Source organism: Eschscholzia californica, unplaced genomic scaffold (assembly GCF_041429995.1).
Source record: "Eschscholzia californica isolate CP2 unplaced genomic scaffold, dmEscCali1.0.p SCAF_2, whole genome shotgun sequence".
NCBI classification, from domain to species: Eukaryota; Viridiplantae; Streptophyta; class Magnoliopsida; order Ranunculales; family Papaveraceae; genus Eschscholzia; species Eschscholzia californica.
This window is the reverse complement of record NW_028238309.1, coordinates 67,777,505-67,802,150: the sequence shown is the minus strand read 5'-3', so window position 1 is coordinate 67,802,150 and position 24,646 is coordinate 67,777,505. Positions and strand designations below refer to the sequence as shown.

Here is a 24,646-nt window from a genome sequence, read left to right as displayed (position 1 = left end):
CAAATGCAAAGAGGAGAAGTTTGAAGTTAGCTAGCCATGAAATTGAGAAAGAAACAAGACTTACTGAATAGAGAGATGTTAAAGAGAGAGGGAGGAGAAAGTTGAGAGAGAAAACAGGGAGTAGAGTGACAAGTCTAAATTTGCCTTTTGGAATCTTTGATGCAAAGAAGTAAGAATAGCTTAGAGTTGAGATTAGTACAAATAATACCTTGATTAAATTCTTCATCATGTTAATCTCAAAACCCATCTTTCTCAGCTCCTCTTTCTCTAACTTCAATTTAGGAAAAGAGAGAACACCTAGCTTAGATATAAGATCATTTCAAAGGGAAAAGCCTTCAATTTTGAAAGTAAACTACTTTTCAGTGGTAAAGGACCAGTTGCTTAGACTTCAGACATAAAGTACAAATTCTCCTTCCCTATTCTATTTTTCAAGGGAGCTAAAGATATAAAGTTACAACAATAACCCATTTCTTAATTGAAAAGTAATACCGCGTTTACGAATTAGTATTAGTTTAAAAATACTTTACAGCCTAAGGACAATAATTCCAAGATTAAACGGATAAAAATAATACTCAGCTCTGTCGTTTAAACTACTTCGGAGAGAACAACGTATTGATTTAAGAATTAGGACGGACTGCATATTGGGCGAGACGGGAAGGAGATACACAAAAATGACTCAATTCTGCATTCAAAATGATTTAATTGTCGATATCGATATATTAGTGCTAGACTAGATTTCATACACAATTTACTCCCCAAAAATGATATTCTGCAACACAGTTAACAGTAATGGAGTGACATACCTTGAGAAGACTCCTGGAGGAAATAAGCTTCTGGCCACTGGCAAAAGGGTAAGAAGCTAATACCTTCTCAAACACAAAATAGCTCGTCATTGTTGATACTGTGTTACTGAAATGGTCGCGGAGGCCCATGTGGAAATCTGGTTGGGTCATGACGAAAGCCCGGCAATGATGGCCCGAGAGGGTACTGAGGTCCGGCATTGTCAATTATACCACTTCTGCCTCCCATCTGTGGGGGCTCAACCCCAATAGGACCAGGCCTTATATGGCTTAACCCGTCAAGATTTGGGACATATCGGTGGATTGCTGATGAATTGCTGGTTGAACCATAAAGAGTAGATGGTACTGAACCAATAATGCCCAAACCAGTATTTTGATTAGGAAGATAACCGCCGATTCTTTCAGATGAATCTGGATTTTGTACACCGTAAAGTCTACAAAGTTCTGATGGATCTATTCCTTGTTGACCATAAAGTCGTAGAAGTTCTTTGCGTGTATCTGTCTCCAGTCCATATCGTGGGTTAACCTCGCTCAGGTAAGGTGCATTGACAAAAGTACCCCTTTGATCTCTCCTGTACCCGGAAAATTGTTCTTCCGAACTTCGGATGCCATTGTACTCTTGACCGAGGCTAGTTCCTGTTACCCATCTATTGGGATCATTTAGAAGATGACCTCCACTACTCAAACTGTATCTTCTAGTAATCTCATCAATATCATCAGGTCTTGTACTTGGGATTTGTGACCCTCCATAATTTATCTCCATGGATGAACTAGTAAGGTTAGGCTGAATTGACCTAACCTCTTCTTCACCACGTATCCTATCAGGAGGAGCTACAGATAGACGATCTTGAAGGGAGTTTCGGGAGTCTGTCCCTTCCAATGGGGACCTCCCCCTAGGAGGTGTATAATTATGTGTGTTACTGGCTTGAGGTCTATCAGAGTCATACTTTTGGTTCTTGGGTGGTGTCACAGTCTTGCTTCTCAAATTATTTTTCTCTTGCCCATTGCTCGCATTTGGAAAAGATCTTTTCCCTCTACCACGATTCTCACAATCACTAGCATTCTCATCTCCATGTTGAACCTGGTTGACTTTTAGATCATCTTCATACTCGCCTCGTTCAACTCTGAGAACAACTTCCTGATCTCTAGTTTCTAGTTCTTCGTTGTGTGCAGGCAGATCATTTATTGTGCTTGGTTCTTTACCATATTCCTTTATCAGCTTTGAGATGTCACCATAGTAGTCATGAACAGGAGATATATCCATTGAATGATCTGATAACTCCTTTTCATCCTGTTGTTCTGTTACAGGCAACTGACTTGCTTCTCTGTACAAGTGACCCTCCTTTAAAGCTATCTCCTTGTGTTTTGCTGTCCAATCAGGGCGACTCCAAAGATAGAGGAGTGGTGGTTTTAAGTTCCATTGCTCCATTTGATTGTCATTTACATCAACTGATCCAGGTAAGTAGAATGACTGGAAAGATGGCAGAGATGTTAGCGAACGTAACATGGAGTAAAGAATTCAGAAAAGAAAGAAACTGCAGAGACATCTAATGATGACCTTTCCGGAGAGTTTGTCATTGTCCTCCCAAACCAGATCATATGGATCTTCCTTTTCATCAAGTCTGACAAAAAAATCAAAAAGCAAATTAGTGCTGTTTGTACTCTGTAGGTGTACATACACACACACATATATATATAGATAGAGAGAGAGAGTACCGTTCTGTTTCCTGCGGAACAATGAGTATGAGGATCTTTGGCCTGAATTCAAGAGCTTTATCAATAAACTTGTTTGCTAGAGCTGCTCGAACCCCAAAAGGAGGGTTGAGCCCCATGATCTAATCCGAAACAACAACAAAAAATGTCAAGAAGTGCTCAAATTTTTTCTTCATGGCCCAGACTTCCAGATCGCTCAAATATTTAACAGTTTTCTCTTACACGACAATCAGAATTAGAAAAGAGTTTCTGGCTTCTTACCAATCTAGACCCAGTGGGTAACTCCTTGGTACGGATAGTCATCCAGTCTCTCTTCTCGAAATTAAAGTCATTCTGCAAATGGATTTATGATCATCTTATTGTTGGAAAATGAAACATGTAATTTACCGTGCCAGGAAGATTCTCATTTCAGGCCAACAACCCTTGGTTGGAGAGGTAAGAGGTTTAGTCTTCCAACTTAAAGGTCAAGGGTTCGAGGCACCCTGACAATTCAATTTTTTTTTTCTCATTTCAGTAAAACCTGTAGGCAAAATGCCTAAAAATCTGTGGGAAGATCATCTCAATATAAGAGCCAGAAATATGTGCGAAGACTGGAGAAGAACTAAGATAGGTTGAAATAGATCTAGAAGTTATATTTAAAAAAGACTTGTTTCGTCCTAGGATACGCAACCTCCAGGGTCCAGCAGTGGATCAAATGTTCATTGGCCAAAGAAGGTAGTTGTGGACCCAACAACCTAGATCATCAGTTCATAACAAAGACATACTAATGAACCTTCCACCAATGTGATAGATGGAAAAAACCTCTTCTGCAATGATACACAAGTTCTTAAATTAATATTTACCTTTGGCTGAATAACGTCATAGTTTTTAAATAAGCAACTCTTCCCAACTTTTTCGAGCTTCTCTTTCATTAACCAACTGAAATCATTCGCGCCACAGCAGAAATCGACTATCTGATCAAGAGAAAAAATTGAATATAAATCATCAATCTCTTATCTAACCTGCGTAATTCTCTTAACCCGAAGATCCTAACGTTTCTCTCATACAATTCCTCAGATTATGCTCATACTAACTTAAGTTAGCTCTGCTTGGTATAATGCGAAAATTTAAAGAAATAACTTTACTACATACTTTGGATGATTTTGCAACTCATTGATACACTATCTATCATGAAGATGACATCGTTGATCATTTACAAAAATTTAGAACAAAACTTCGAAAGCTAAGCAAATCAACTGACTTCTTGGGAGGATAAATGGATGAAATACTACTCTTTATCTTGATTTCGCTACTTCGTGGAGGGCTCTTATAGAAACAATAGGTCTTTAATGTTTTGTCCGTTGCCACAGCCCATGACACAATGCTTGGGCAGTTGTACTTTACTATTTTATTTAATCAATTCCAGTTATTAAAAAAAAACTAAAACAATTGACTTGTAAAATAAACAACATAGGTAGACAGCAGCGGAAAACAGAAATTTGAACACTTACCGTGTCACCATTCTCGACATACGAATGAAGCTTATCAACAATCTGATACAAGAAATGCAATTAGTATTTGTATCTGAAGATCTCTACTCAATATCACAATTGCAACAATAGATTTACGGATGAGATAAAAACACACAAGTAAATAGCAAGATAAGAGAAGGAACTTTCTCAGTCGTTCACATATTTAATCTACCAATGCAACCATCTAATTTAGTTATTCAAACACACCCGTGATTAGAAACTTCCAACCACAAAATTTAATATCAATTCCGCCCCATATAACTTCAGTGACAATTACTATCTCCCCTTCCTCCAATTGAAAAGACACAGTCTTATAGATATATAGAAAAGAAAACAACAAGGGACTCGACCAGATCACTGAATATGATTATATAGGTTTCCATCCACCGGTTGCAGCTAAAACATCCCACAGTTAAACAAATTCTATAAGATGGAAGCCAAATGTTCCGCAAACACTAGTAATAGATAGGATTTAATAGGACATAACAAACTTGGGAGTCACTTCTTTACTTTCATTTGGTGCATACAGAAAAATTTTGAGCTGTTTCTCTACTATAAGATGTATAACAGTAAAATCATGTTGGGTAAGGACACTGAAAAGTTCTCAAGAATGGATAACTTAAGTACTCCTCTGTCAAAACATGAAAACAGTTAAACATAATGAGTGACTTACCTCCTTAAGTTTATCCACCTTTGTAAAATGACGACCAAAAGATGTGTAGCGCATGCCATGGAGAAAAGGTGCCAGATAGACTTTGAGCTTATTCTGCAGTTACATGCAAAATTAGTTAGTATAGAAACTGAAAGTCCACTTACTACCTTGTTTACACACACGGTGTTTTTCATTTGCAAAGCTTCATAGCTAATAACATGTATTATATGATTTATAGATGTTAAATTTAATCATGCCAGTTAATCACTGTTCGTGCCAAGAGAAATATAAAGTAAGCTCAAGCATCAAAAGAACGACCTAACATTGACTACTATTGTAATAGCGTATGATACATTTAGCTATCAATGATCATCAAATCTGTTTAGGCGACTACAAAGGTATTAGGCTCCTTAATTGAGCTAGCCATCAGAAAGGGGAAACGCTCTTAAGTCAAATCTTCAAATAATTTGCATTTACATCTAACTGCAAATCCTTCCATACTGGTCTAGTTCTGATTCACTTGAATCCGTTGACATGCCTGTGAAGCTACATTATCCTAAGTGATGACTTTGGTCTCTGCCGGATGCTGACAGAGGCCGGAAATCATATCATAAAATTGTTCATAAGTCATCAACTTTTATTACTATATGACTTACAAGGTTACCTGGGCGCACTTGTTTTTGTTTGTTTTTCAAGTTCTTCAAATCTTAATACCACATGCAATATCACCAAAAAAAGGTCTTCTAACTTCTGTTTCAGTGATTGGGACTAGAAAGTTTACAGGCTCAAAGTTCAATATTGAAGCATGAAAGCTCACCTAATATACAAATATCCAATCCATCAGGGATATGAAAATACTAATAAGCTAGGTACGATACTAATGACTTGATACTATATGATTGGAAATTATTCTAGGATTAAGGGCTCAAGAATGCAAGTACCCTCCACTTAAGTATCTTGTTGACAATCTGTGGTCCACACACAGCTTCCACATCCTCAATACTGCAACCTTCTTCTGACTTTTGTAGAGCTATTTGAATAGCCTGCAAATATATATAAATTTGGTAATATAATCATCCAACTGTGATTCAGAAAAAATGGAGAGAATGCCAAACCAGTGGCAACAAAATTTAGCTGAGATGGAGATATACCCCAACAAAAGCTTCAATCTTTCCCTGAGTGATGGTTTTGTCCACTACATGTTTTGAGGAGTATGAATGTGTTGATGGCACTTTGTGACTTCTTATGACCTCCTCCAAGGTTAATTGGGATGATACCTTTTCTTTTAAACTCGAAATTCTGCATTTTTGAAGGTGTAAGAGACCAACTGTGAGAGGACAATACTTAATGCTCTCTAAGACCTCCTGCACTAAACTTATGCCTAATTTGCTTAAGATTATTAATTTATTACATCCAATCACCCTCTTCAACAAAAGTTGCAACCATATAAGACACAACACAAGTAATAACTTTTGTAAGCATGGACTATGGAGTATGGGTATGTCAGCAAATAGCATACCTCATTTTCATTTCAGCATCAAGTAAAGGGCGTGAAACACTTGATCTCTTTGTAGGAGGAGCTGAGAATTTGTTCCTTTCAAACTTATTAGGAGGTACCTCTTGCTGATATGACTTCGCTGATTCTGACTGCTTCTTTTCTTCTGCTGAGAAGGGCTTATCCATTTTAACAGAGACGGGCTTGATGCCATCCTTAAGAAGCTTTCTGGTGGCATTGCTTGTTTTGGGTTTCTCTTGAAAACTATATCCTTCTCCAGAAAGATGCTTCTCAATTTTTTGGGATGAAATGCTATCTTTTGCACGAATGGTTGCATTGGTGAACTGTTTTGGTTTCTTCGAGATTGGCGTTTCACTTATAGAGTCTTGTGAGATTATTTTTCTCTTCTGTAAAATCTTAGCTTTACCTGATGGGGGATCTAGAGCTCGTGTCTTCTTTTCTTCTAAATTAGGAAAAATAATGTGGTTTCTTTTAGGTGTTCCAATGTTCATGTCCATCTTATGCTTCCTGGTCAATGTTTTTTTTTTTAATAAAATCGAGGTAGGAGGTTTTGAGTAAAGAAATAACTAAGCAAATAAAAACTTACAGGCAGTATATTAAAATTCGACGATTTGGCAAGAGATTCTCCCAAGCCCTTGTTACAATATCTCCATCCTCCGAATCTTCAAAAGCTATCCTCCTGATTAAAGCAGGTGACACATTGACAGCCAGAAAATAGCTAGTCCAAAAATCAAGATGAAATACAGACAGATTTAATACCTAGGCAAGCACTTCCTGTGGTATGCCCTCGGACATCTTCTACACATCGCAAATTGCAGTTCCGCAACTTCCTCATTCTCTCTCTCTTTGCATACAAGACATTTGTGAACTGGACAGGTAAAAGATTCTCCTGAAGAGATTTTTTTTTGCTGCTCCGCTGCTTCAGCTTCATTTTCAGGATAAAGCAGTCTCGCTACACATTCTGGATGGTAGAAGTAACCACATGTGGCAGATACACATGAAAAGACCTGAAGTTGAATTAATTAGGAATTAAATGCAACTAGAGATATAAATATGTACAAAGGAAAGAACTAAGAGTACATGGTTATTTTGATGAATTAACCAGATAGGTGACACAGCGAAGGTGCTAAACTCAATTGTACACTAAACTTTTAAACTGGGATACAAATCTAAAATATCATTCATTCTGTCAGTAACTTTTAAGCTTGAGAATCAGATATAGTTCACTAGAATTATACAGTTCTAAAATATTAAAACTCACTTCTCCTAACAAAAAAATATTGTAACACACTTAAAAGCTACAGCGAAACATGTCACCCAAACAGTCAACATATAACATATAAGATAACATACATGGGGCAAAAACTAAATACTGGTTGTAAAATAGCTCCTACTATAGGTTTACTTCTTCACGTTGTAAATAGATTTATGAATCAATATCATACTATCATGTTCTTATAGATTTATGAATCAATATCATATTTTAGAAAAGACTGGAAGGACTCTGAGGGGACTACCATTTAATTTCATAGAACAACTCTATTAGTTGACCTAATCAAGCTTGTAGGTTTTGAAAAGTGAACTGGACAATCTTGTTGTTGCTATTCTGTACCAATAAAGCTTGTAGGTTAAGACTAATTAAGCAAGGATATATCATACATTCATACCTCAGCACCAGAAGCTTTATCAGAAGAACCCAACTTTCCACAAGCATAGCATTGGTGTTGTTTGTATTGACAGTTCTTACATAAAAAATTTTGTATTGCCTGCAAAGAACCAATAATCCACCACATACTGAAATAAGCAAATATAAAGGGTGGAAAGTGGAAAGAATGAAGACCTTGGAAAAAGTAAAGAAGAAACGATTTGAAGTTTACACAGAAATTTAAAGGGAACTCACACCTTCACTTGAGTCTTGGAAAAGCCAAGAGATTTACAGTCTGAGTCTGTCCCATCATCCACGGTTGCATGAAACGACCTCAAGCACCTTCCCTCGCAGCTGAGTTAGAAATAAAAAGAAGTGGAGTGTATCAAATAAAGTAACTATTATGCATCAATGGCTCCATAAGCCAACAAGCCTAACAAAGGACCTCCTTATAGTCACTCATTAGCTATCTGACTTTCAACACATACATAAGATGTCAAGCCTGAGAGACAAAGTGATGCTGCTTAAAATAGGCCGTAACAGCGTTACTTACAAAATAATTCACCAAACAGAGCATGAGGTTTACCATATCATTTCACCACCATTATCACAAAGAGAACAAACGTCCTTATCTTCTTCTTCATCAGATTCATCTTCATCTCCAATCCCAACATCTTCCTCCAATCCTTGCCCTGCGTCTTCATCCAATTCTTCGTCATCATCCACTATAAATTTACTTCTTTTGGCTTCTGTCCCAGTGTCCACATCCTGTTATTTGGGTCTAGTTAGTAACCAGACTAAAAGTTCAAGAAAATCAAGAAGATTTTTATCCATAACAAAAGAAATGAGTGAAGAGGTAAACATAGTAATTTTAAACAGGAAAATCTCTACAGAACCAACCTCATTATGTGCTTTCAGCTTCACGGGATTTTGAAGACATGTGAGTAGAAACTGATCCGGAAAAGAACAAACACGGTTAGATTTTAACTTTCATTATGTATTAAGATGGTGGGTGGATAAAGGATGTATTTATTATTTAGTATGGGAGAAACATGGAATCCTTCCTGATTAGGAGAAACATAAATACAAAATTCAACTCAAGTAGGTACACATTTATCAACCTCGCCAAAAAGTATGAGTGTGAAAAGGTATACATTGGGAATAATGCAAATCTAAACTAAGTGATGATATTAGTAATGGTCCGGCAGAAAAACAATGAGAAGGAAATTTGGGGTATTATTATTATTTTAATAAAAATAACTCCTTGCAAAGTCGCAAATAAATAATGGACAAGGAAATGTCAAAAGGTATACATCACGCATCATCCTTGCGGAGAGCATATACTGGAAATCGGGGCAACTGAACCGAGCACTTTCAACAAAACAAGAAAATGATTGAGTCCAATTTACTTTGTTTCCCACGGAAAACCTAACTCACAGAATACACATGAATCGAAGTTTAATGAGAAGCAATATATACAGTTAAACAAACCTTTGATTTTGCTAATGTTTCATCATGTTTAACGGCATCACTAATTAAAGCTAGGTGATCCAACAAATCATTTTCAGAAGGTCTGAGCTCAAACAAACTGCAGATCACATGCAAAATCAATCAGTGGCCACGCACAAAAACGTTAAAGAAACCAGAAATTAGACCATCATACGAACCTAAAAACTTTTTTTAAGTGATCCCACAGGGATTTTCCAGATGGCTCTGGGTTCTTCCTTAGAAAGTGAAGGACATGTAATGTGATCAATATTGTCCTGACAGTATCCTCAAAGCTCTTTCGAGGTTTCTGAAGTTGTATCCAGTTCTTTTCTTTTGTTAACACCCAAATCCTGGGCTGTTTATCGGAAAGTTTAAATTTCCATGCTACGACTTTCTTATAGATCTTCTGAAGACCACTATCAGCTGTTCCATGCAAGAATATCTCTTTTCCAGAGTCCGGGTTCTCATCTTCATTCCAGCAAATAGGCAACACGCAAAACGAAATTGGTTCTTCTTTGTCATCAACAAAATAGTAGTTACTGACAAGCTTCGGCACAGCATCAGCCTCATCCTCTGATGATTCCATTAGATGACCAAACTTTTCAGTATATAAGATATACTCTTTTACTCTCTTATGCTTTCTCACCCTCCAGCCTTAGTGTAACCTAAAAAAACAATAAAGAGAAATATCATAATGAGTGAGGAAGTAAATTAAATCACATTTACGTTGGGGCCAATGTTACTGAACGTTCTTAGGTACACATATCAACAAATGAAAATATGCTTTTGCGAAAAAACCTATTCAAAATGATAATGACATTGGGTGTTTTGCTTAGAGAAATTTACCAAATCTAACGGTATGAAGCACATCTAACAAAGAAACCATTGTCAACACGAGAAGTAAGAAGTTCATATTATGCTGATAATGATAGTGATCCTAAGTATCATAGTTAGTATAGGGTTCACATTGGCACATATTATTAGCCTTGTTGTTACTATAGTCAGAACTAGATACTTGTGCTTATTATTACTTCCAATAAACATTCAAATGGAAGAAGATAGGTGTTTACCTTTTCCGACCATATTTAACCAACTAGAGTTAAAAAACCACTCTGTTCATATCTAATGCTAGGAAAGGTGAGAAAGACAACATCCCTATTGGGATTACTGAATACCTCAAAATAGATCATCATGTTCCTTCTTTAGAAGAAAATAAAGAACCAACAAATAGCTATTGCGTTCAATAATAGTATAGATATGTCTTACAAAACCAATACCAAATTTCGTTTTAAAACAGAGAGATGAAGAAACCTCACGAAACAAAAATTTCCATCCGATCGAGCCATAACAAAGAGATGAGAAAATGAGAAAATCAGTAGTAATCGAAATAACTTGATTAGGAACAAAACCTACAAAAACAATATTATAAACCCTAATTGGAGAAACGAATGACAATGCAAATTATAAACCCTAGAATTAAGATGTGAGAAGGAAAACCTCTTCAACTCCTCCTACTGGGAGATTTCAAGAGAGAGAGAGAGAGAGAGAGAGAACAGGAGATATCGAGGGAAATATCGAAAGCGTTTCGAGAGTCGCATGCGTGCGTTTGGGGAAGAAAGTAGAAGGCGGTAAATTTATTCGGGAAATAGTAAGAATGCCCGCGCGCTTCAAGTACATCGTACTTGTTTCGCACGTGCGGCATTCTGCTACCCCTTTACCCGAATTCAGTCAGTGATAAAAAAAAATCAACGGCTACAATTGAATTAACCCTATCTCTTTTTTCCTACAACCCGAGAATTCTTCTACTTCCTCTAGGGTTTCTTCAAGTTCAAAAACCCCCTTAAAACAGCAAAAATCTTGAATTCAAATCAACAAAGACGATTCAAATAAAACCCTAAAACAAGAACACCTACTAATTTCCTATAAAAAAAAAACGATGGCAGAAAGAGAATCGTGGACAATTGATTCAGAATTGGATGGAATTGATTTAAAAGCAGAAGATTTCAATTCATCAATTCCACTAAAGAAAGTACCAGGTGGTGATATATTTGAAGCATCAAGAGCAGGTGATGTTGAAAGGGTAAAATACTTAGTTGAAACAGTTGGTGTAAATGTTAATGAAAGAGATAGATGGGATTCAGTAGCATTATATTATGCTTGTTTAGCTGGTCATCTTGAAGTAGCAAGAATGTTGCTTGAAAATGGTGCTATTTGTTCTGAACATACTTTTGATGGTGATAGATGTCATTATTCAGCTTTGAATTTGAAAGTTAGGAAATTATTGAAATCTTTCGAAGCTCGTCCTCCTCCTTTACTACCATTACAATCTGCTTTAAGAGATACATTTTTAGGGTGCAGACCTAATCAGCTCTTTCTTGGAGTTGGAATCGATTCCAATAATCTTACCCAAATCTCAGGTTTGTTTGTTCTTTTCAATGATGCATCAATTTTACTAGTTCAGAAAATGTCATTTTCTGCTCAAAGTTTAAAACTTTGAATGTGGATTAGCTTGATGAATTTTAGATGTAGTATCAAATTCAAAATGGGCTGAATCACTTAATAAACTCATCTCATCTGAATAGTTTGTTTCTAAGGAATGACATTTGGTTTCATTTTCATGATTGAGGTCGGGTTCAAGTTTGTTTTAAAATGAACTATCGAATCGAAATGTTTTACTACGAATCTTGTGAACATATTTACTGTTTTTGTATTTTATAGTTATTGAGTAGTAGAACAGTGACATGAGCGTATGACAGGTCCTACGGCGAGTAATCGATCGGACCACAGTCATTTTCCTCCAGACGTGATATTTTACGTGCAAGGCAAACCCATTGAAGCTCATAGGGTCATCTTAAGTGCTCGATCGCCTTTCTTTAAGAAGAAATTTGAAACAGTTTGGAGGGATCGAAAAGAAGTGAGGTTTTACAAAGAAAAACTATCTTATACTGCTTTATACAGCCTCATTCATTTCTTCTATTCCGACAGACTTGAGATTGCTGTAGATGATGTGGAAGATCTCGTGAGAATTTGCAGAGTCTGCATGTGTGAAGAATTACTATTGGTTATTCAGAAAGAATGGATTTATCAAACTCATGCTGATTATAAGGCATTGAGATATGTCGATAACTCTCAGAAGCGGTTTATCTTGCAGGGGATGTCTCTTCCTGAGCAAGACCGGCTTCCAGGTGCCTTGCATCAGATACTACAAGTTTCCCTTGCCAAATCTAGTCAGGGACAGAACCTAGATAGTGTTGCTGACGAGCTAGCATCTGGTGTTGGTTCTATGCAGATAACCAAATCTGCTGACGATCTTGCAGATGTTTGCATAAAAGTTGACAAAAGGATTTTTCGATGCCACCAGGTGATTTTGGCATCACGGTCTGAGTACTTCAAAGCAAGATTATCTCGCATGACGAGTTTCCTTGAAGGAAAAGATGGAGTAAATGGTTATACTCTTCCAGCTCTCCAAGAATCTGATTTAAGCACCGAAGCGTTTGAAAAGATGATAGAATATATGTACGTGTTTTATGCCAATTAACATGTTAATGAAACACAAAAATGATGTTGTTGAATCAACACAGTTCCACTCGTTCCTTTTAATGGTTTTCATGACCGATTTTTTCTTGATGGATCCAGGTACACTGATAGTCTGAAGGGTATAGACCCAGATCAGGTAGAGACATCTACAACTGTGGTATTCCTTATGCTTACTTTCTTTAGTTTTCACTTTTAACTTAAAATTCTATTATGATGGACCAGGCAGAAGAGATGTTTGATGCTGCATCCAGATATTTGTTGTTTCCTCTTAAGCGAGTTGTAGCTGAGGCTCTATTGCCGCACTTGGAGATGGTCTCACCTGCCGAGTTGTGCCACTGGCTGACATTATCTGAACTGTATGGCATTTCCTTGTCTAACTTTTCTTATTTCTAGGTTTACAATCAATAATTAGAATATGTTCAGACTTCAGAGTGCCTTAAATATGGGTCGATATCTTACCCTTTTTATGTCATGTCTGTCCTGGCCTTATAAAGGGTTTATCAATGTAGATGGTATCCTCTTTTCGGTTTTGGGAGAGAGCTCATTTAGGCGAAGTGCTAGTTTTAGTGACTTACATATACTTAAACTATTGAGAAATCTCTATAGTCTGGTAATTGTTAGGCTGTGGAGTAGGTTTTACGACCGAACCACGTAAATCCCTTGTGTTGTGTGATTTTTACTTTCATTATTGCTTTTCTGGTTCTCTAGAACTTCGACATTAACAAAATAGTTGAATCTTTGGAATACAAATCGGCGCACTACCGTTTAGATAAACTTTTCGAAACTTATTAACTTACAGTGATGGTCATTTTGCTTTGTTCGTAGGTATGGAGTTTTGAAGCTAAGGGAATATTGTCTAGACGTAATTGCATGCAACTTTGAAACATTTGCAAATACTCGAGAATTCAGGGCAATGCTTCTGACACTACCACCACCGTCTGGAGATTCGTCACTTCGAACAACCCTTCCAAGTGCTCCAGGAGCTGGTGTGAATACCGATCAAGGAAATCTTCTTGATGATCTAAGAGAAAAATGGCTGGAAGCTGAAGCTGCTGAACTCGACCAGAGGGATGAAAGTGCAGCTTTATTTGATAAATGGTTGGAAAGTCTTATGCTTATAGCGGAAAAAGAATGTAATGATGATCACTCCAATGATGTCTAACTATACCATTGGCTGAAACGGACACCCCGGGCTACAAAAAACAACAGCAACAACAATAACAGAAACACCAGAACATTGAGAAATTGATCGTTATAAATGTGCTCAAACAGAACTTCTACAGCAGATCAGTGTCTAGTAACTTTTCGCTAGATGTTCGATAAAGAAATTGATGTAATCTTGCTCCTTGCTGCTGCAAACTTGTTAACAGGAGGGAGAAACCTCAAGCTTGTTAACCCTTTTCCTTTACAGAGATGGTTTGTTGTGTAAGCAATCTGAAATACGTGTTCATAGATTCAGACTTGTTTCATCTGCTGCTTTGTTTTGCTCGCGCAGAAGTATTTCCAGCTCGAGAATCCACCGCTCTCCTTAATTCTTAGTAACCATTTCATGTCTCTTTTTGTATATCAAACAGGTCTTGATAATCTCTATTTCTCATATAATAATACGGCTCAGTTGGTTATCTAAGGAATAAGTTTCACCGTCTATTTATTTATATCAAACAGGTCTTGATACTCACTGTATCTTATATAATAATACATCTCATTATCTCAATCGGTTATCTAAGGGATAAGTCTGACCTTCTATTTATGTATATCAAACATGTCTTTGATAACCTCCATATCTTATATAGTCAGTTTTATGGCGTGTGTAAATCAGAATTAAATGCATCTACAACGTTAGTCAAGAGAGATCTGTTGCGTCTTACGGATCGTCCTACGGGTACGGTGAAAACCTAGTTAGAGGAAAAGGCTGCATTTTTTTGTGTGCAATTACCACATAAAATGTTCCTTAAAAACTCAAAAAGGTTTATTGGATTCCTTTCTTAACTTCTATTCACTTCTGTTGGGCATAGATCTCTATTCAATATTGATGGAGCTCCTAATGTGACTCCTCAAAATCATTTATCCGGCGAAAATGAAGGAAAAGAACTCATAGAAAGAGCTAGGATATTAGGTAAACTCATAAGACTTCAATTTATGAATGTTTGTTTTTTGTTTGACTCGCGGGTCTGTCTCATCTGAATGGCAGACTCCGGCTTATTTTCGCGTCTATTTGAATCAGGCATAAAATAAGTCTGAATTACAAACTCCATTATCTTATATATGCTGAAAGGATCATTGTGCTCCTTATAAAAAAAAAAAAATCAGATTCGGGTAGGTCAGATTCACACGAAAAATAACACATGTAAGAGAGATTATGCATGAACCCTGAGTAATCAATGTATTATTATGATCAAGAGATACATCTAAAGAATAGCACCACTAATTACAAAATCTTCGACCCTATTTTTTCTCAAATAAAATATAGTCTTTTTTTAATTGTACACAACATTTCTTTTGCTTTCAACTAACGTTTAGTAAACTGCAAAACTTCAACAAACAAAAGAGAAGTTAAATAGCACCCTTCCTATTTTACGCTTTTGATTAATGTATTGTAGTATCTGAAGCAGCTTCGTCTATTGTCATGTTCGAGACGTCTTCTGCCAGAGGACTTACTTCATTTGGTAATGGGGATGATGGATATGGTGATGTTGGGGTAGTAGCATTGGAAGCAGGAGATAATGGCTCTGACTCTTCGACACGTTGCTGGAGACTCCAGTACATGATACTGGCTGTTAGAGTTAGAACCATCTTCTGGTTAACCTGTCGTAACCATTAACAAGAAAGTAAGCTTCCAAGTTTGAAGTGTATACCAACCAATGATCTAGTAGCTACCTAATCTTATAAAACCGAAATCTCAAACTGTACATCTAATATGCCCAGATCATGATACAAGATCATTGATCACAACATTATGAAGGTAGAGAATAGGAAGTGAATAAGAGTGAAGTATATGAATGCTATGTATTTCTATTGCTCTTTACATGATAACGAGTAAGGCTCATGGGATCTGTTCTTTGGGCTTCATTTATCATCAGTGAGGTGTGTGTGGTCTTAAGTGATGGTTATTCTCCGAGCTCACTAGTTTGGTATGTTTCTCTGTAAATTTTGTTTATCTTGCTTAAATGATTCAAGAGAAAGCAAGCAAAATCCTATAGGTACTGAAGTCATTGCAGTTGTGGTGAAAGATGTCCATAACTCGTGTCTATAAATGAACTGAACCAAAAGAAGAAAAGAAAGCAATAATATGCTTTTTACCTCTATAATGTCCTCAGGCAACAAGAAGATGGAACATCCGAGTTTACGTGCAACACTAATGATGTATGTAGCATTCAACTTTTTATCCTCATCTGCCATTTCCAAAAGGCCATGGTAAGACAATAGTAGATATGACTCCTCTGTAATATTCATATTTCCATAACCAGTTCACAAACCAAAGGAGGAAGAAGGGTGAAACATACCAGTTTCTCCTTTTGTGACAAGATTCCAGTTCACGACTCTAGGTTCCACAGAACTAAGAAGCTCAAGGAAGAATCTCCCGTTCGATAGATTTTTATCCTAAATAAGATTTGAAGAAAACAACCCATGTCAGGGTTTAAGTAAGATTCAAAGCAATTAAGAAAAGGTCTGTTTACCTTGAAGCTTTCCATCCGAGAAGTTCTGCCTACACTTTTAATCTTAGAGTTTGCCCAGTTTAGAATATCAACATCTGTGAGTTCCTTTCCTTGAGAGTAGATTCTCAAGTTTTTCAAGAGCTGGAGCATATTGAATCGCATCAACTGCCACAGATATGCTGAAAAGATATGCAATTCAGTTAAACTTGACGATATATCTTTCGTGTGAATTGAATATAAACATGAATTTACCGAGAATGAGCTTCTTATTTCCTTGTACGATATCATTTCCTGCCACATTAACTAGGGAGAAATGTAACTCTTTTCCAATTCTCACAACTTGATTGCAGTTTTCTACTTTTCTAAATGGCATCTTAATGGGAGGTTTTGTTGCTTGTTTCCATTGAACTGATCCTGGAGAAACCTTGTCAAGCACTTCCAAAAGAACCCATCTGCAATCATGCGTAAGATGTACTAAATCAAGTAAACTTAGATCAGACATAGCTTATGTTAACCCACGGATAGACCCTATCTCAACCTCTGGCTATTGGCTAAACAAGTCAAGGTTAATGTCGTGTCTTTTCTGGCTCGCCAACCTTGGCTGGATCAACTCCAATGGGATGTTGAAATAATCCCACATCGGTTCTGGGAGGAGATCAAGGATGGTGGTTGCCTCATAAGCGTGAGGGAAAGCCTTGGCTTCTGAGCTAGCTTTTGGGGTGAGAGAGTACTGAGTACCAAGACTACTTGGGGGCCAGGAAGGCCAAAAATTACACCCATATACTCACCCGGTTCTGACATCCTCAAACAAGTTATCTACATATGTTTCAGTTCCAAGACTATTGATCCACAATCGGAAACATCTTTCTTCTCTCGATACTGCTTCATCATCAGACATCATCTCAGCAAACGAGATCTTATTGCTATCCATCGACAACCCATTCCTGCACAAGAAATACGTATTCTATTAACATAAACATTTATCAGTTCTTGGAATCGTCGATAACCGAATCAGAACAGCTTGTATAAAGTATAGTCCTAGACAAGTGAAGTAGTAGCATGGAACTTCAAATTTTTAAGAACTAATCTGTGGATTCCAGGGGAAACAAAATAAACTAAGCTTGAAACTGCCAACTTAAGCATTAATTCCTCATACATGTATCAACATCCAGACTTCTAGTAGTTAGACTATCAGTATAAATATTTTTTGTTATAGGGTCACTGAAACCCCCACTTTTTCATAATACACTTACTAAAAACCCCACCTTTAATTAATAGTTACTAAAACCCCCACCTTTTCATAATACACATACTAAAAACCTCACATTTTCATAAAAAAAAGGTGGGGATTTCAACAACATGCATGTATTATGAAAAGGTGGGGGTTTTAGTAATGTATGTTATGAAAAGGTGGGGTTTCAGTAATTATTAATTAAAGGTGAGGGCGTGGGGGTTTCAGTAATTCTCCCTTGTATTTAACCTCTCTCTCTCTCTAGGTTTTTCCATTGCATCTTCTCTTTTTGTCAAGTTTCAGAAGTATTTGAACAACATCTCTGTAGTATTTGAGGACAGGTACATCTTATACTTCATCACCCATATCTGAAAGAACAATTTTTTTCACACCCCTTTTTTGATTCTACAGGTCAAAGTGTTTGAAATTTTAACATGTCTATAGAAAGAGATGACATTTTAGAAACAATTAGTGTAAGGTTAAATGATGAAAACTATACAAATTGGAGTTATTTGATGAAGAACTTCTTGATTAGGAAGAGAATGTGGGGTTATATTTATTATGGAGGAAGCCAAATCACCATTGATTCAAGAGAAGAACAAAAGTTGTTTTGCCTTTAAGTTATTTTTGTTTTTAGATGTTATTGTAATGAGTAAAGTTTTATTGTATCAAACCATTGTACTTATCAAGATATTGATAAGTACATTGGTTTGTGGGGGAGTGTTAGAGAATAGAGTGTCATATGAGTCATGTTAGATAGTCCCACATTGGATGGGCTATTATTAGTGTTGGTTCCTTGAGCCTATATAAAGGCTTCATATGTAATAGCTAAGATTTGAACTCACTATCAATACAACACTTCTCCCTCTCATATCTTTTATCTTACAATATTACTGGTGAATTAACTCTTCCAACTGATACTAAAGCAGAAAGCTTTAAAGAATTGATAAACATGGGAGATAAACAATTCCAAGATCATAACTTGGTTCCTCATTTCGATGGAAGCGAAGATCGGAATGACACTAACTAATCAACTGCCAAAGAGATTTGGGATCACTTGGCAAGCCTATATAGTGTGTCAAATTTACAGTATTTACTTGAGCAATATCAACTAGAGAAGGATATTTATGCAGCTCGACAAGGGGATAACAGTATAATAGAGTTTTATAATGTCATGACTAGATATTGGGATGGGTTAGCACTCACTGAACCTACTGAGCTTAGCTCATATCCACCTTATTGTACTTATAGGGAAAAGCAGAAACTTGTTCAATTCTTGATGGCACTTCGAGATGATTTTAACCGTTTTCGTCTTTCTATTTTTCGCCGTAACCCACTTCCTAGGATTGATTCTATTTTTAGTCAAGTTTAGTTTCAAAGAAAGTTGATTATTCATGTAAGTCTTCAACAATATATGGTTTTTACCATTAAAGTTTGAAGGTTTGAAGATCAATCTTTAACTCTTAGATCTATCTATCCCTACTAATTAATAGTATGAGATGATGATCTAAAAGAGTAAAGCAAACAACTATTTATTTTGTTCAACTTTCATGGTGGTCTTCTTTTCAATCTCACAATGTTAAACTCAGATTCTACTCTAGTAATGGCTTCTTTCTCTTTTTAAAACCACAAATGTTAAAACCTCTATCTGTAATGGATTCATTCTCTACTTCACTTTTTCTAAAATCCCTTTATTATAGAACTTTCTCTAGCAGCTTCAGATAACCCCATCTCTACTTGTTACTCTTTTCTCATCTCTCTTGGAATCTCCAGCAGCAAACAGTGATGATTCTGGTTACTTATCTAAGAAACCATTTAATGGATGTTCACTTTCTCTCTCTATTTAAAACTCATGTTCCAAAAATCTCTCTCTCAATAACTTAATCAAGCCTCTTTTTGTGATTTGGTCTTTTAGAGATGAAGGAATAAAATCACATGGTTTCTTGTCTACTCCACCATCTTCTTGAGTCGGGTTTATGTTCCTCAAAATCGTCCATTAATTTCTTTGATAATATAAATCACTATCAATTTAACACTTTTCCCTCCCATATCATTTGTCTTTCATGTAAGATAAAAGATATGAGAGGGAGAAGTGTTGTATTGATAGTGAGTTCAAATCATAGCTATTACATATGAAGCCTTTATATAGGCTCAAGGAACCAACACTAATAATAGCCCATCCAATGTGGGACTATCTAACATGACTCATATGACACTCTATTCTCTAACACTCCCCCTCAAACCAATGAGGGAGAACTGTTTTTCTTATGTTAGTATATAGCCTTCATCTTGTTAATTCAACCATTGCTGAATGTAATATCTAATAGAAACTTCGCGCCATTAACCCGGTTTATTACGAATAAAACTGGGTTACTGGCGACAAATGTGAGAGGTATTGTGCTTGAATAAAAAACGTAAATTCTTGCCTGTGATGGAATATATGTGCAACAAATGCGAGATTCAAATTTGTTGATCCCTCCACGATGTCCTTAGGTGTTATGTATCTTTTACAGTCCAATTTCTCGGCATGGTCTATAATCATCTTTGCCCTTGCTGTAGGATCCTTAGTGTCTAATGTTTCAGGGGAACAATATTCAGGGGCAAGAACATTAAGGAGGTAAGCATATGCCTCTCCATCCTGCAAGTAGATAGTTCTTATATACACAAATAAGATTTACAGTCGAGAAAAGTGGCAAACTAATCTGAATCCTAATATTACCTTTAGATCGGAAGAAAAATTAGTGATGGGTTTCTTGTAACCTGCTTTACGAAGATGAAAGTTCATCCATTTTAGCAAGATCTTTTCAGGGGCTAACCCCATTAGCTCTTCAACATCCTACAAATAGTACGAATAAATATTTCATTTACCAAGTAATGACGATATAAAGCTCTGAACATCAAACTGTCAAAAAATGAATGGGTATTTAACGAACCTTGCTATCATTCACTAGCTCGACTAACTGAGGTGTCTTCTTTAAGTTGAGGTCTGCTAATAGTTGAATCTGATATTCTCACCACACACATTAAACTATAGTAGGTAAGATAATAGAAGTGTAAATTTCTGTTCGAACTGAAGTTTCATTATCTCTCCTTTCACATCCTTAAATAGCTTAGAATGGAGAAACTTTGGGTAAGTACATTGGATTTGAGGGAACGCAGTTCAACCTGAGTGAATTGACTCTGAAGCCATGGATCAGAGACAACAACACCCACAAAACTGGACATGTTCGATCTTATTGTTGTGTTAATAATGTGTCCTGAATGAAGAAGATTACTAATGTCCACTGAAAATTCAACAAACAAATGAAATGCATTAAATCCAAACTCACAATGAAAACAACAAATTAAATAATGTGAAGATGAATATGATCAATGGGGGTTTGAGCTAAAAATATACATATAGAGAGGCAGGGCTATGAATGAATAGAAATACACCTACTACGTACCCAGGTTGTATTTTGAGAAGATTAAAACTTTTTCTAAAAGATAGATACTAGTAATAACTAGACAAAAAGTAAGTAAGATCAGAAACAGAGAGAATTGAAAGAGAAAAAAAAAGGAATGAATGAATACCTGAGTGAATAAAGGGAATTCATGAAGAAGAAGAAGAAGATGACATGTGGGGGTGTGTGATTGCTTGTGATTTAGAAAGTTTGACTGCAAAAATAAAAAAAGAAATTGGTTGGTTGGTTTTGTTCATTCATTCATTCATTCAGAGGAATGAATAGAGAAGAGAGGAAATCGTAATGGCAGTGGAGAAGCGAAGAGTGAGGGCCCCAACATATCCGTGTCTTGTAACTGCAAAATTCTTCCACCTTCTCTCATTTGGAGTATTAATTAATACTCCATGTGTCTACGATAGTAGTAGTAATTTACTTAAGAAAGAACATCAACTATTAAAAGAACTTATGTGAGTCAAGTGACAAACTAAAGGATCTTTTCGTAGGCCACAAATGAATTGTTTAATTTCAACTTCGATCCTTCCGGCTTTGGAATCTTCTGACCGTTACACACAAGAAAACGTTGACTTCTAAAATACCACATGTTCATCAGATCCCAACTTGTAAAAATGTGTACTAAACAATAAAATAAAGATTTTCAAATCCACATGAGATTTGCAAAATCAAAATGTTGTATAACCATCTTATGAGAAGATAAAAAAAAAGAACCCAGAGAAAAAACTAAAATAAAAATATACAAACGCCGTCAACTTGCACATAAAACACACTAATTAAACCGAGTTTACAAGATTGTTTGTAGCCTCCCAGCTATAGCTGGAAAGAAAGAAACTTGCTCATTCTTTCCTGGAACTGGCAAAACTCAACCTTAGAAGTCTCCCAAAGAAACAAAATAAACCCCATTAGGAATTGCTTCCAATGCTTCACTCCTATCTAAATTCTAAGGTAGTCTTCCAATGCTTCACTCCTATCTAACGTAGTCTAAATAACGATAGCTCAAAAAATGTTCTTGAAAGCTCTCATCCTATCCGAGGTAGTATAAACGGCAACATTACAATAATCTGAATTACTGCCCCGTAGAACTTATATAGATATCACTAATGCGCCAACTTTGTTTATAACCTCAAGATCAGAGTTTGAAGTGTCATACCTTCCTAACTACTCCCTTTGGTCGATTGAACTATCTCTTTACGTGAATCCGCCACTGATTTTATCCAATCAAATATCATTATGAAAAGAAAGTGTAAAAATGAGGTTTTCAATTCAATGCTTCTTATTCTAGCTAATACATCCTCAAATTTCAAGAATTCAATAAACACTACATACATTCTCTTAAAAACAAAAGAAATTCATAAAATGGAATTGAAATCAAAGGAAATACTACTACTACTACTACTATGAATACAACCTCTAGTGGGATGGGAGGGAGTACATAAATTAAATCACACACTCTTGTCTGTCTCTAGATCTCTTTTTCTCACAAGAACAAAACCAAAACCAAACCCAAACAAGATAAGATAGCTGCTACACCAAAATTGATGATCTTATGAGAAGAAGAAGGAACTGATGATTTAGCAGATGGGCCATTACTACTGCCCTTTTTATCATCATCACTAGTTGGAGAATCAGCAACAGGAGCAATATCAAGAGATGGTGATGGAGCTGGAGTTGGTGGTAATGGTGGTGGAACACCAAATATTGATTCAGGTAATAAAACCTTATCAACTTGATAAATAGCAACTGGATCTGTTGAAAATACACTACTACTTACTTTTGTATTTGACCAACCTGAACTCATTTTCACTGTTCCTGTTACATCTGTAAAATTCAACACATATTGTCCACCTGCAAATGTATTAACTGGACTTGATTCACTCAAGTTCTTGAAATCTGATAATGAATAGTAATGTGGTAAGGCATGGAAAAGAACCAGTGATTTTAATTGTTCTTGGGTTAGATTTGAAAGTGATGGTTTTTTAAGTGATGAAAAAGCTTGATCTTTTGGTACAAATATTGTAATTCCTTCTTCAGTATTGTTTGCTTGATTTTGGAAAGTATCAATGACTTTTGTTTGTTGAAGATAGTTCAAGAAAGTGTGAAATGGACCAGCAACTGTGAGTAATTCAGTTAGGTTTACAAAATCTGGTGCTGGTGCTGGAGTTGGTGGTAATGGTGGAGGAGATCTAGGTTTCTGAGCATTTACAGATAAACTCAAAAATACTACTAAGATACTAAGGATTAAATTCATGGGTACCTTCATTTTGACTTTCAAATCTCCAAATTCCTGCAACAAAAACAAAACCATTCAAGATCCCCACTCTGTAATAAATGTATAAAACTAGGGAACTCAAGATGCTGCTAGTAAAGATCTACTCTTCTGGACATTTAGAGAAGAACCCAGATCTCAAAATCACCCCAGGATAAAAACCCATAATTCAGATCAGATTAAAATGCTTATTCAATGAGAACCTCACTGAAATTTGTTTATTAAAGGGTTTTATTCATATTTTTTTTTTTTGCAGATCTTGATGAACTAATAAGGATGAAGAAGCCATGAACATGAATGAGAAAGAGAGCAAGAAGAATAAAAAGTAGATCTAAGTAATGTAAGAGACTTGATAAATGAAAAGTTTGAAGAAAATCATTGATTACCTGAGCCACAGGAATTCAGAGAGACAACAAGTGAAGAAGAAAACTGTAAATGAGATTGAGATTTGAGGGATTATATAAAGACTTATTAAATTAAGAAAAAATGAAGGGACTCTGGGGGTAATGACAACTGCTATAGACTGTAGAGAGAGAGAATTACACTGGAGACTTGGAGAGTGTGTGTTTGTGTCACAGGTAATAGATGAGTGGTTGTTTCTTGGTCCAGGGTCCATAAGGTGATTACTAGAGAGAGATCTATCTATTATAGGTAGAGGGAGGTCTCAATATAAGGAGATCAGAACTCTCCATTAATACAAATATTTCTACAAAGCAGTCATACAAAAGTCCTAGTAATGAGGTAGTCAATGATGACTTTGGATGTCCCAAAGCCTGCGAATATCTGTGGTGTTCAATGGACATTTCAAAGTTTGTGATTGTCAGTGGCATTCAATCACAGATATTTTAAAGTTTGTGATTGTCCGTCGCATTCAATCAAGAACATTTCAAAGTCTGTGAATGTCAGCGGCATTCGCAAATTCACGGACTTTGGTAGACATTGACATTTAGTATTTTGGTGGTTTCTAATATAAAAAAAAAAACAAATTTGTCAACAAAAAAATGAGAGACTTTCGTTGACATTTAGGTAGCTTCTACTTTAATCTATTTATCACAATATATTACACTTTCATAGATATGAAATCCATGAAAGTCCATACAATGTCGATGAAATGTCAATGAGAATTCATGCAGGATTATATATTCTCAATAGAGATGTCATAGAAATGAAAAT

At 36.1% G+C, this 24,646-nt stretch overlaps 3 protein-coding genes across 3 annotated transcripts; 1 reads left to right on the top strand and 2 right to left on the bottom strand.

Annotated features, from left to right (window-relative positions):
* Positions 1 to 451: 451 nt before the first annotated feature.
* Positions 452 to 20,748, bottom strand: LOC147560670 (protein ENHANCED DOWNY MILDEW 2-like). Its single transcript, XM_086659302.1, has 27 exons — positions 20,683 to 20,748; positions 20,469 to 20,585; positions 20,176 to 20,387; positions 17,307 to 17,462; positions 16,771 to 16,970; positions 16,540 to 16,697; positions 16,366 to 16,462; positions 16,163 to 16,254; positions 15,457 to 15,667; positions 9,505 to 9,979; positions 9,329 to 9,425; positions 8,738 to 8,788; positions 8,424 to 8,605; positions 8,095 to 8,191; positions 7,860 to 7,958; positions 6,952 to 7,199; positions 6,779 to 6,871; positions 6,196 to 6,699; positions 5,828 to 5,975; positions 5,618 to 5,719; positions 4,698 to 4,790; positions 4,004 to 4,045; positions 3,356 to 3,466; positions 2,775 to 2,846; positions 2,517 to 2,635; positions 2,359 to 2,422; positions 452 to 2,271 (listed from the first exon to the last, which is right to left on the bottom strand). The coding sequence occupies exons 2-27, from the start codon at positions 20,568 to 20,570 to the stop codon at positions 907 to 909; spliced, it is 5,190 nt and encodes a 1,729-aa protein (XP_086515428.1). The 5' UTR covers positions 20,571 to 20,585; positions 20,683 to 20,748; the 3' UTR covers positions 452 to 906.
* On the top strand, positions 10,587 to 14,489 carry LOC147560671 (ankyrin repeat family protein). Its single transcript, XM_086664462.1, has 5 exons — positions 10,587 to 11,742; positions 12,082 to 12,841; positions 12,962 to 12,998; positions 13,085 to 13,218; positions 13,688 to 14,489. Exons 1-5 carry the CDS (start codon positions 11,262 to 11,264, stop codon positions 14,022 to 14,024), a joined length of 1,749 nt encoding a protein of 582 aa, XP_086520588.1. The 5' UTR covers positions 10,587 to 11,261; the 3' UTR covers positions 14,025 to 14,489.
* Positions 20,749 to 22,449: 1,701 nt separating the features above from the next.
* On the bottom strand, positions 22,450 to 24,196 carry LOC147560669 (fasciclin-like arabinogalactan protein 7). Its single transcript, XM_086664463.1, has 2 exons — positions 23,860 to 24,196; positions 22,450 to 23,491 (listed from the first exon to the last, which is right to left on the bottom strand). Exon 2 carries the CDS (start codon positions 23,465 to 23,467, stop codon positions 22,685 to 22,687), a length of 783 nt encoding a protein of 260 aa, XP_086520589.1. The 5' UTR covers positions 23,468 to 23,491; positions 23,860 to 24,196; the 3' UTR covers positions 22,450 to 22,684.
* Positions 24,197 to 24,646: the final 450 nt, after the last annotated feature.

Excerpts from the sequence above, each read along its gene's own strand:
- LOC147560671 (XM_086664462.1), top strand. The coding sequence starts at position 11,262 with ATGGCAGAAAGAGAATCGTGGACAATTGATTCAGAATTGGATGGAATT. Across the intron at positions 12,842-12,961 it reads GAAAAGATGATAGAATATAT|GTACACTGATAGTCTGAAGG; the intron begins GTACGTGTTTTA and ends TGATGGATCCAG. Across the intron at positions 12,999-13,084 it reads AGGGTATAGACCCAGATCAG|GCAGAAGAGATGTTTGATGC; the intron begins GTAGAGACATCT and ends ATGATGGACCAG.
- LOC147560670 (XM_086659302.1), bottom strand. The coding sequence starts at position 20,570 with ATGGGGTTAGCCCCTGAAAAGATCTTGCTAAAATGGATGAACTTTCAT. Across the intron at positions 4,046-4,697 it reads AGGTGGATAAACTTAAGGAG|ATTGTTGATAAGCTTCATTC; the intron begins GTAAGTCACTCA and ends TTCTTGTATCAG. Across the intron at positions 2,423-2,516 it reads GTTCCGCAGGAAACAGAACG|ACTTGATGAAAAGGAAGATC; the intron begins GTACTCTCTCTC and ends TTTTTTTGTCAG.
- LOC147560669 (XM_086664463.1), bottom strand. The coding sequence starts at position 23,467 with ATGAAGGTACCCATGAATTTAATCCTTAGTATCTTAGTAGTATTTTTG.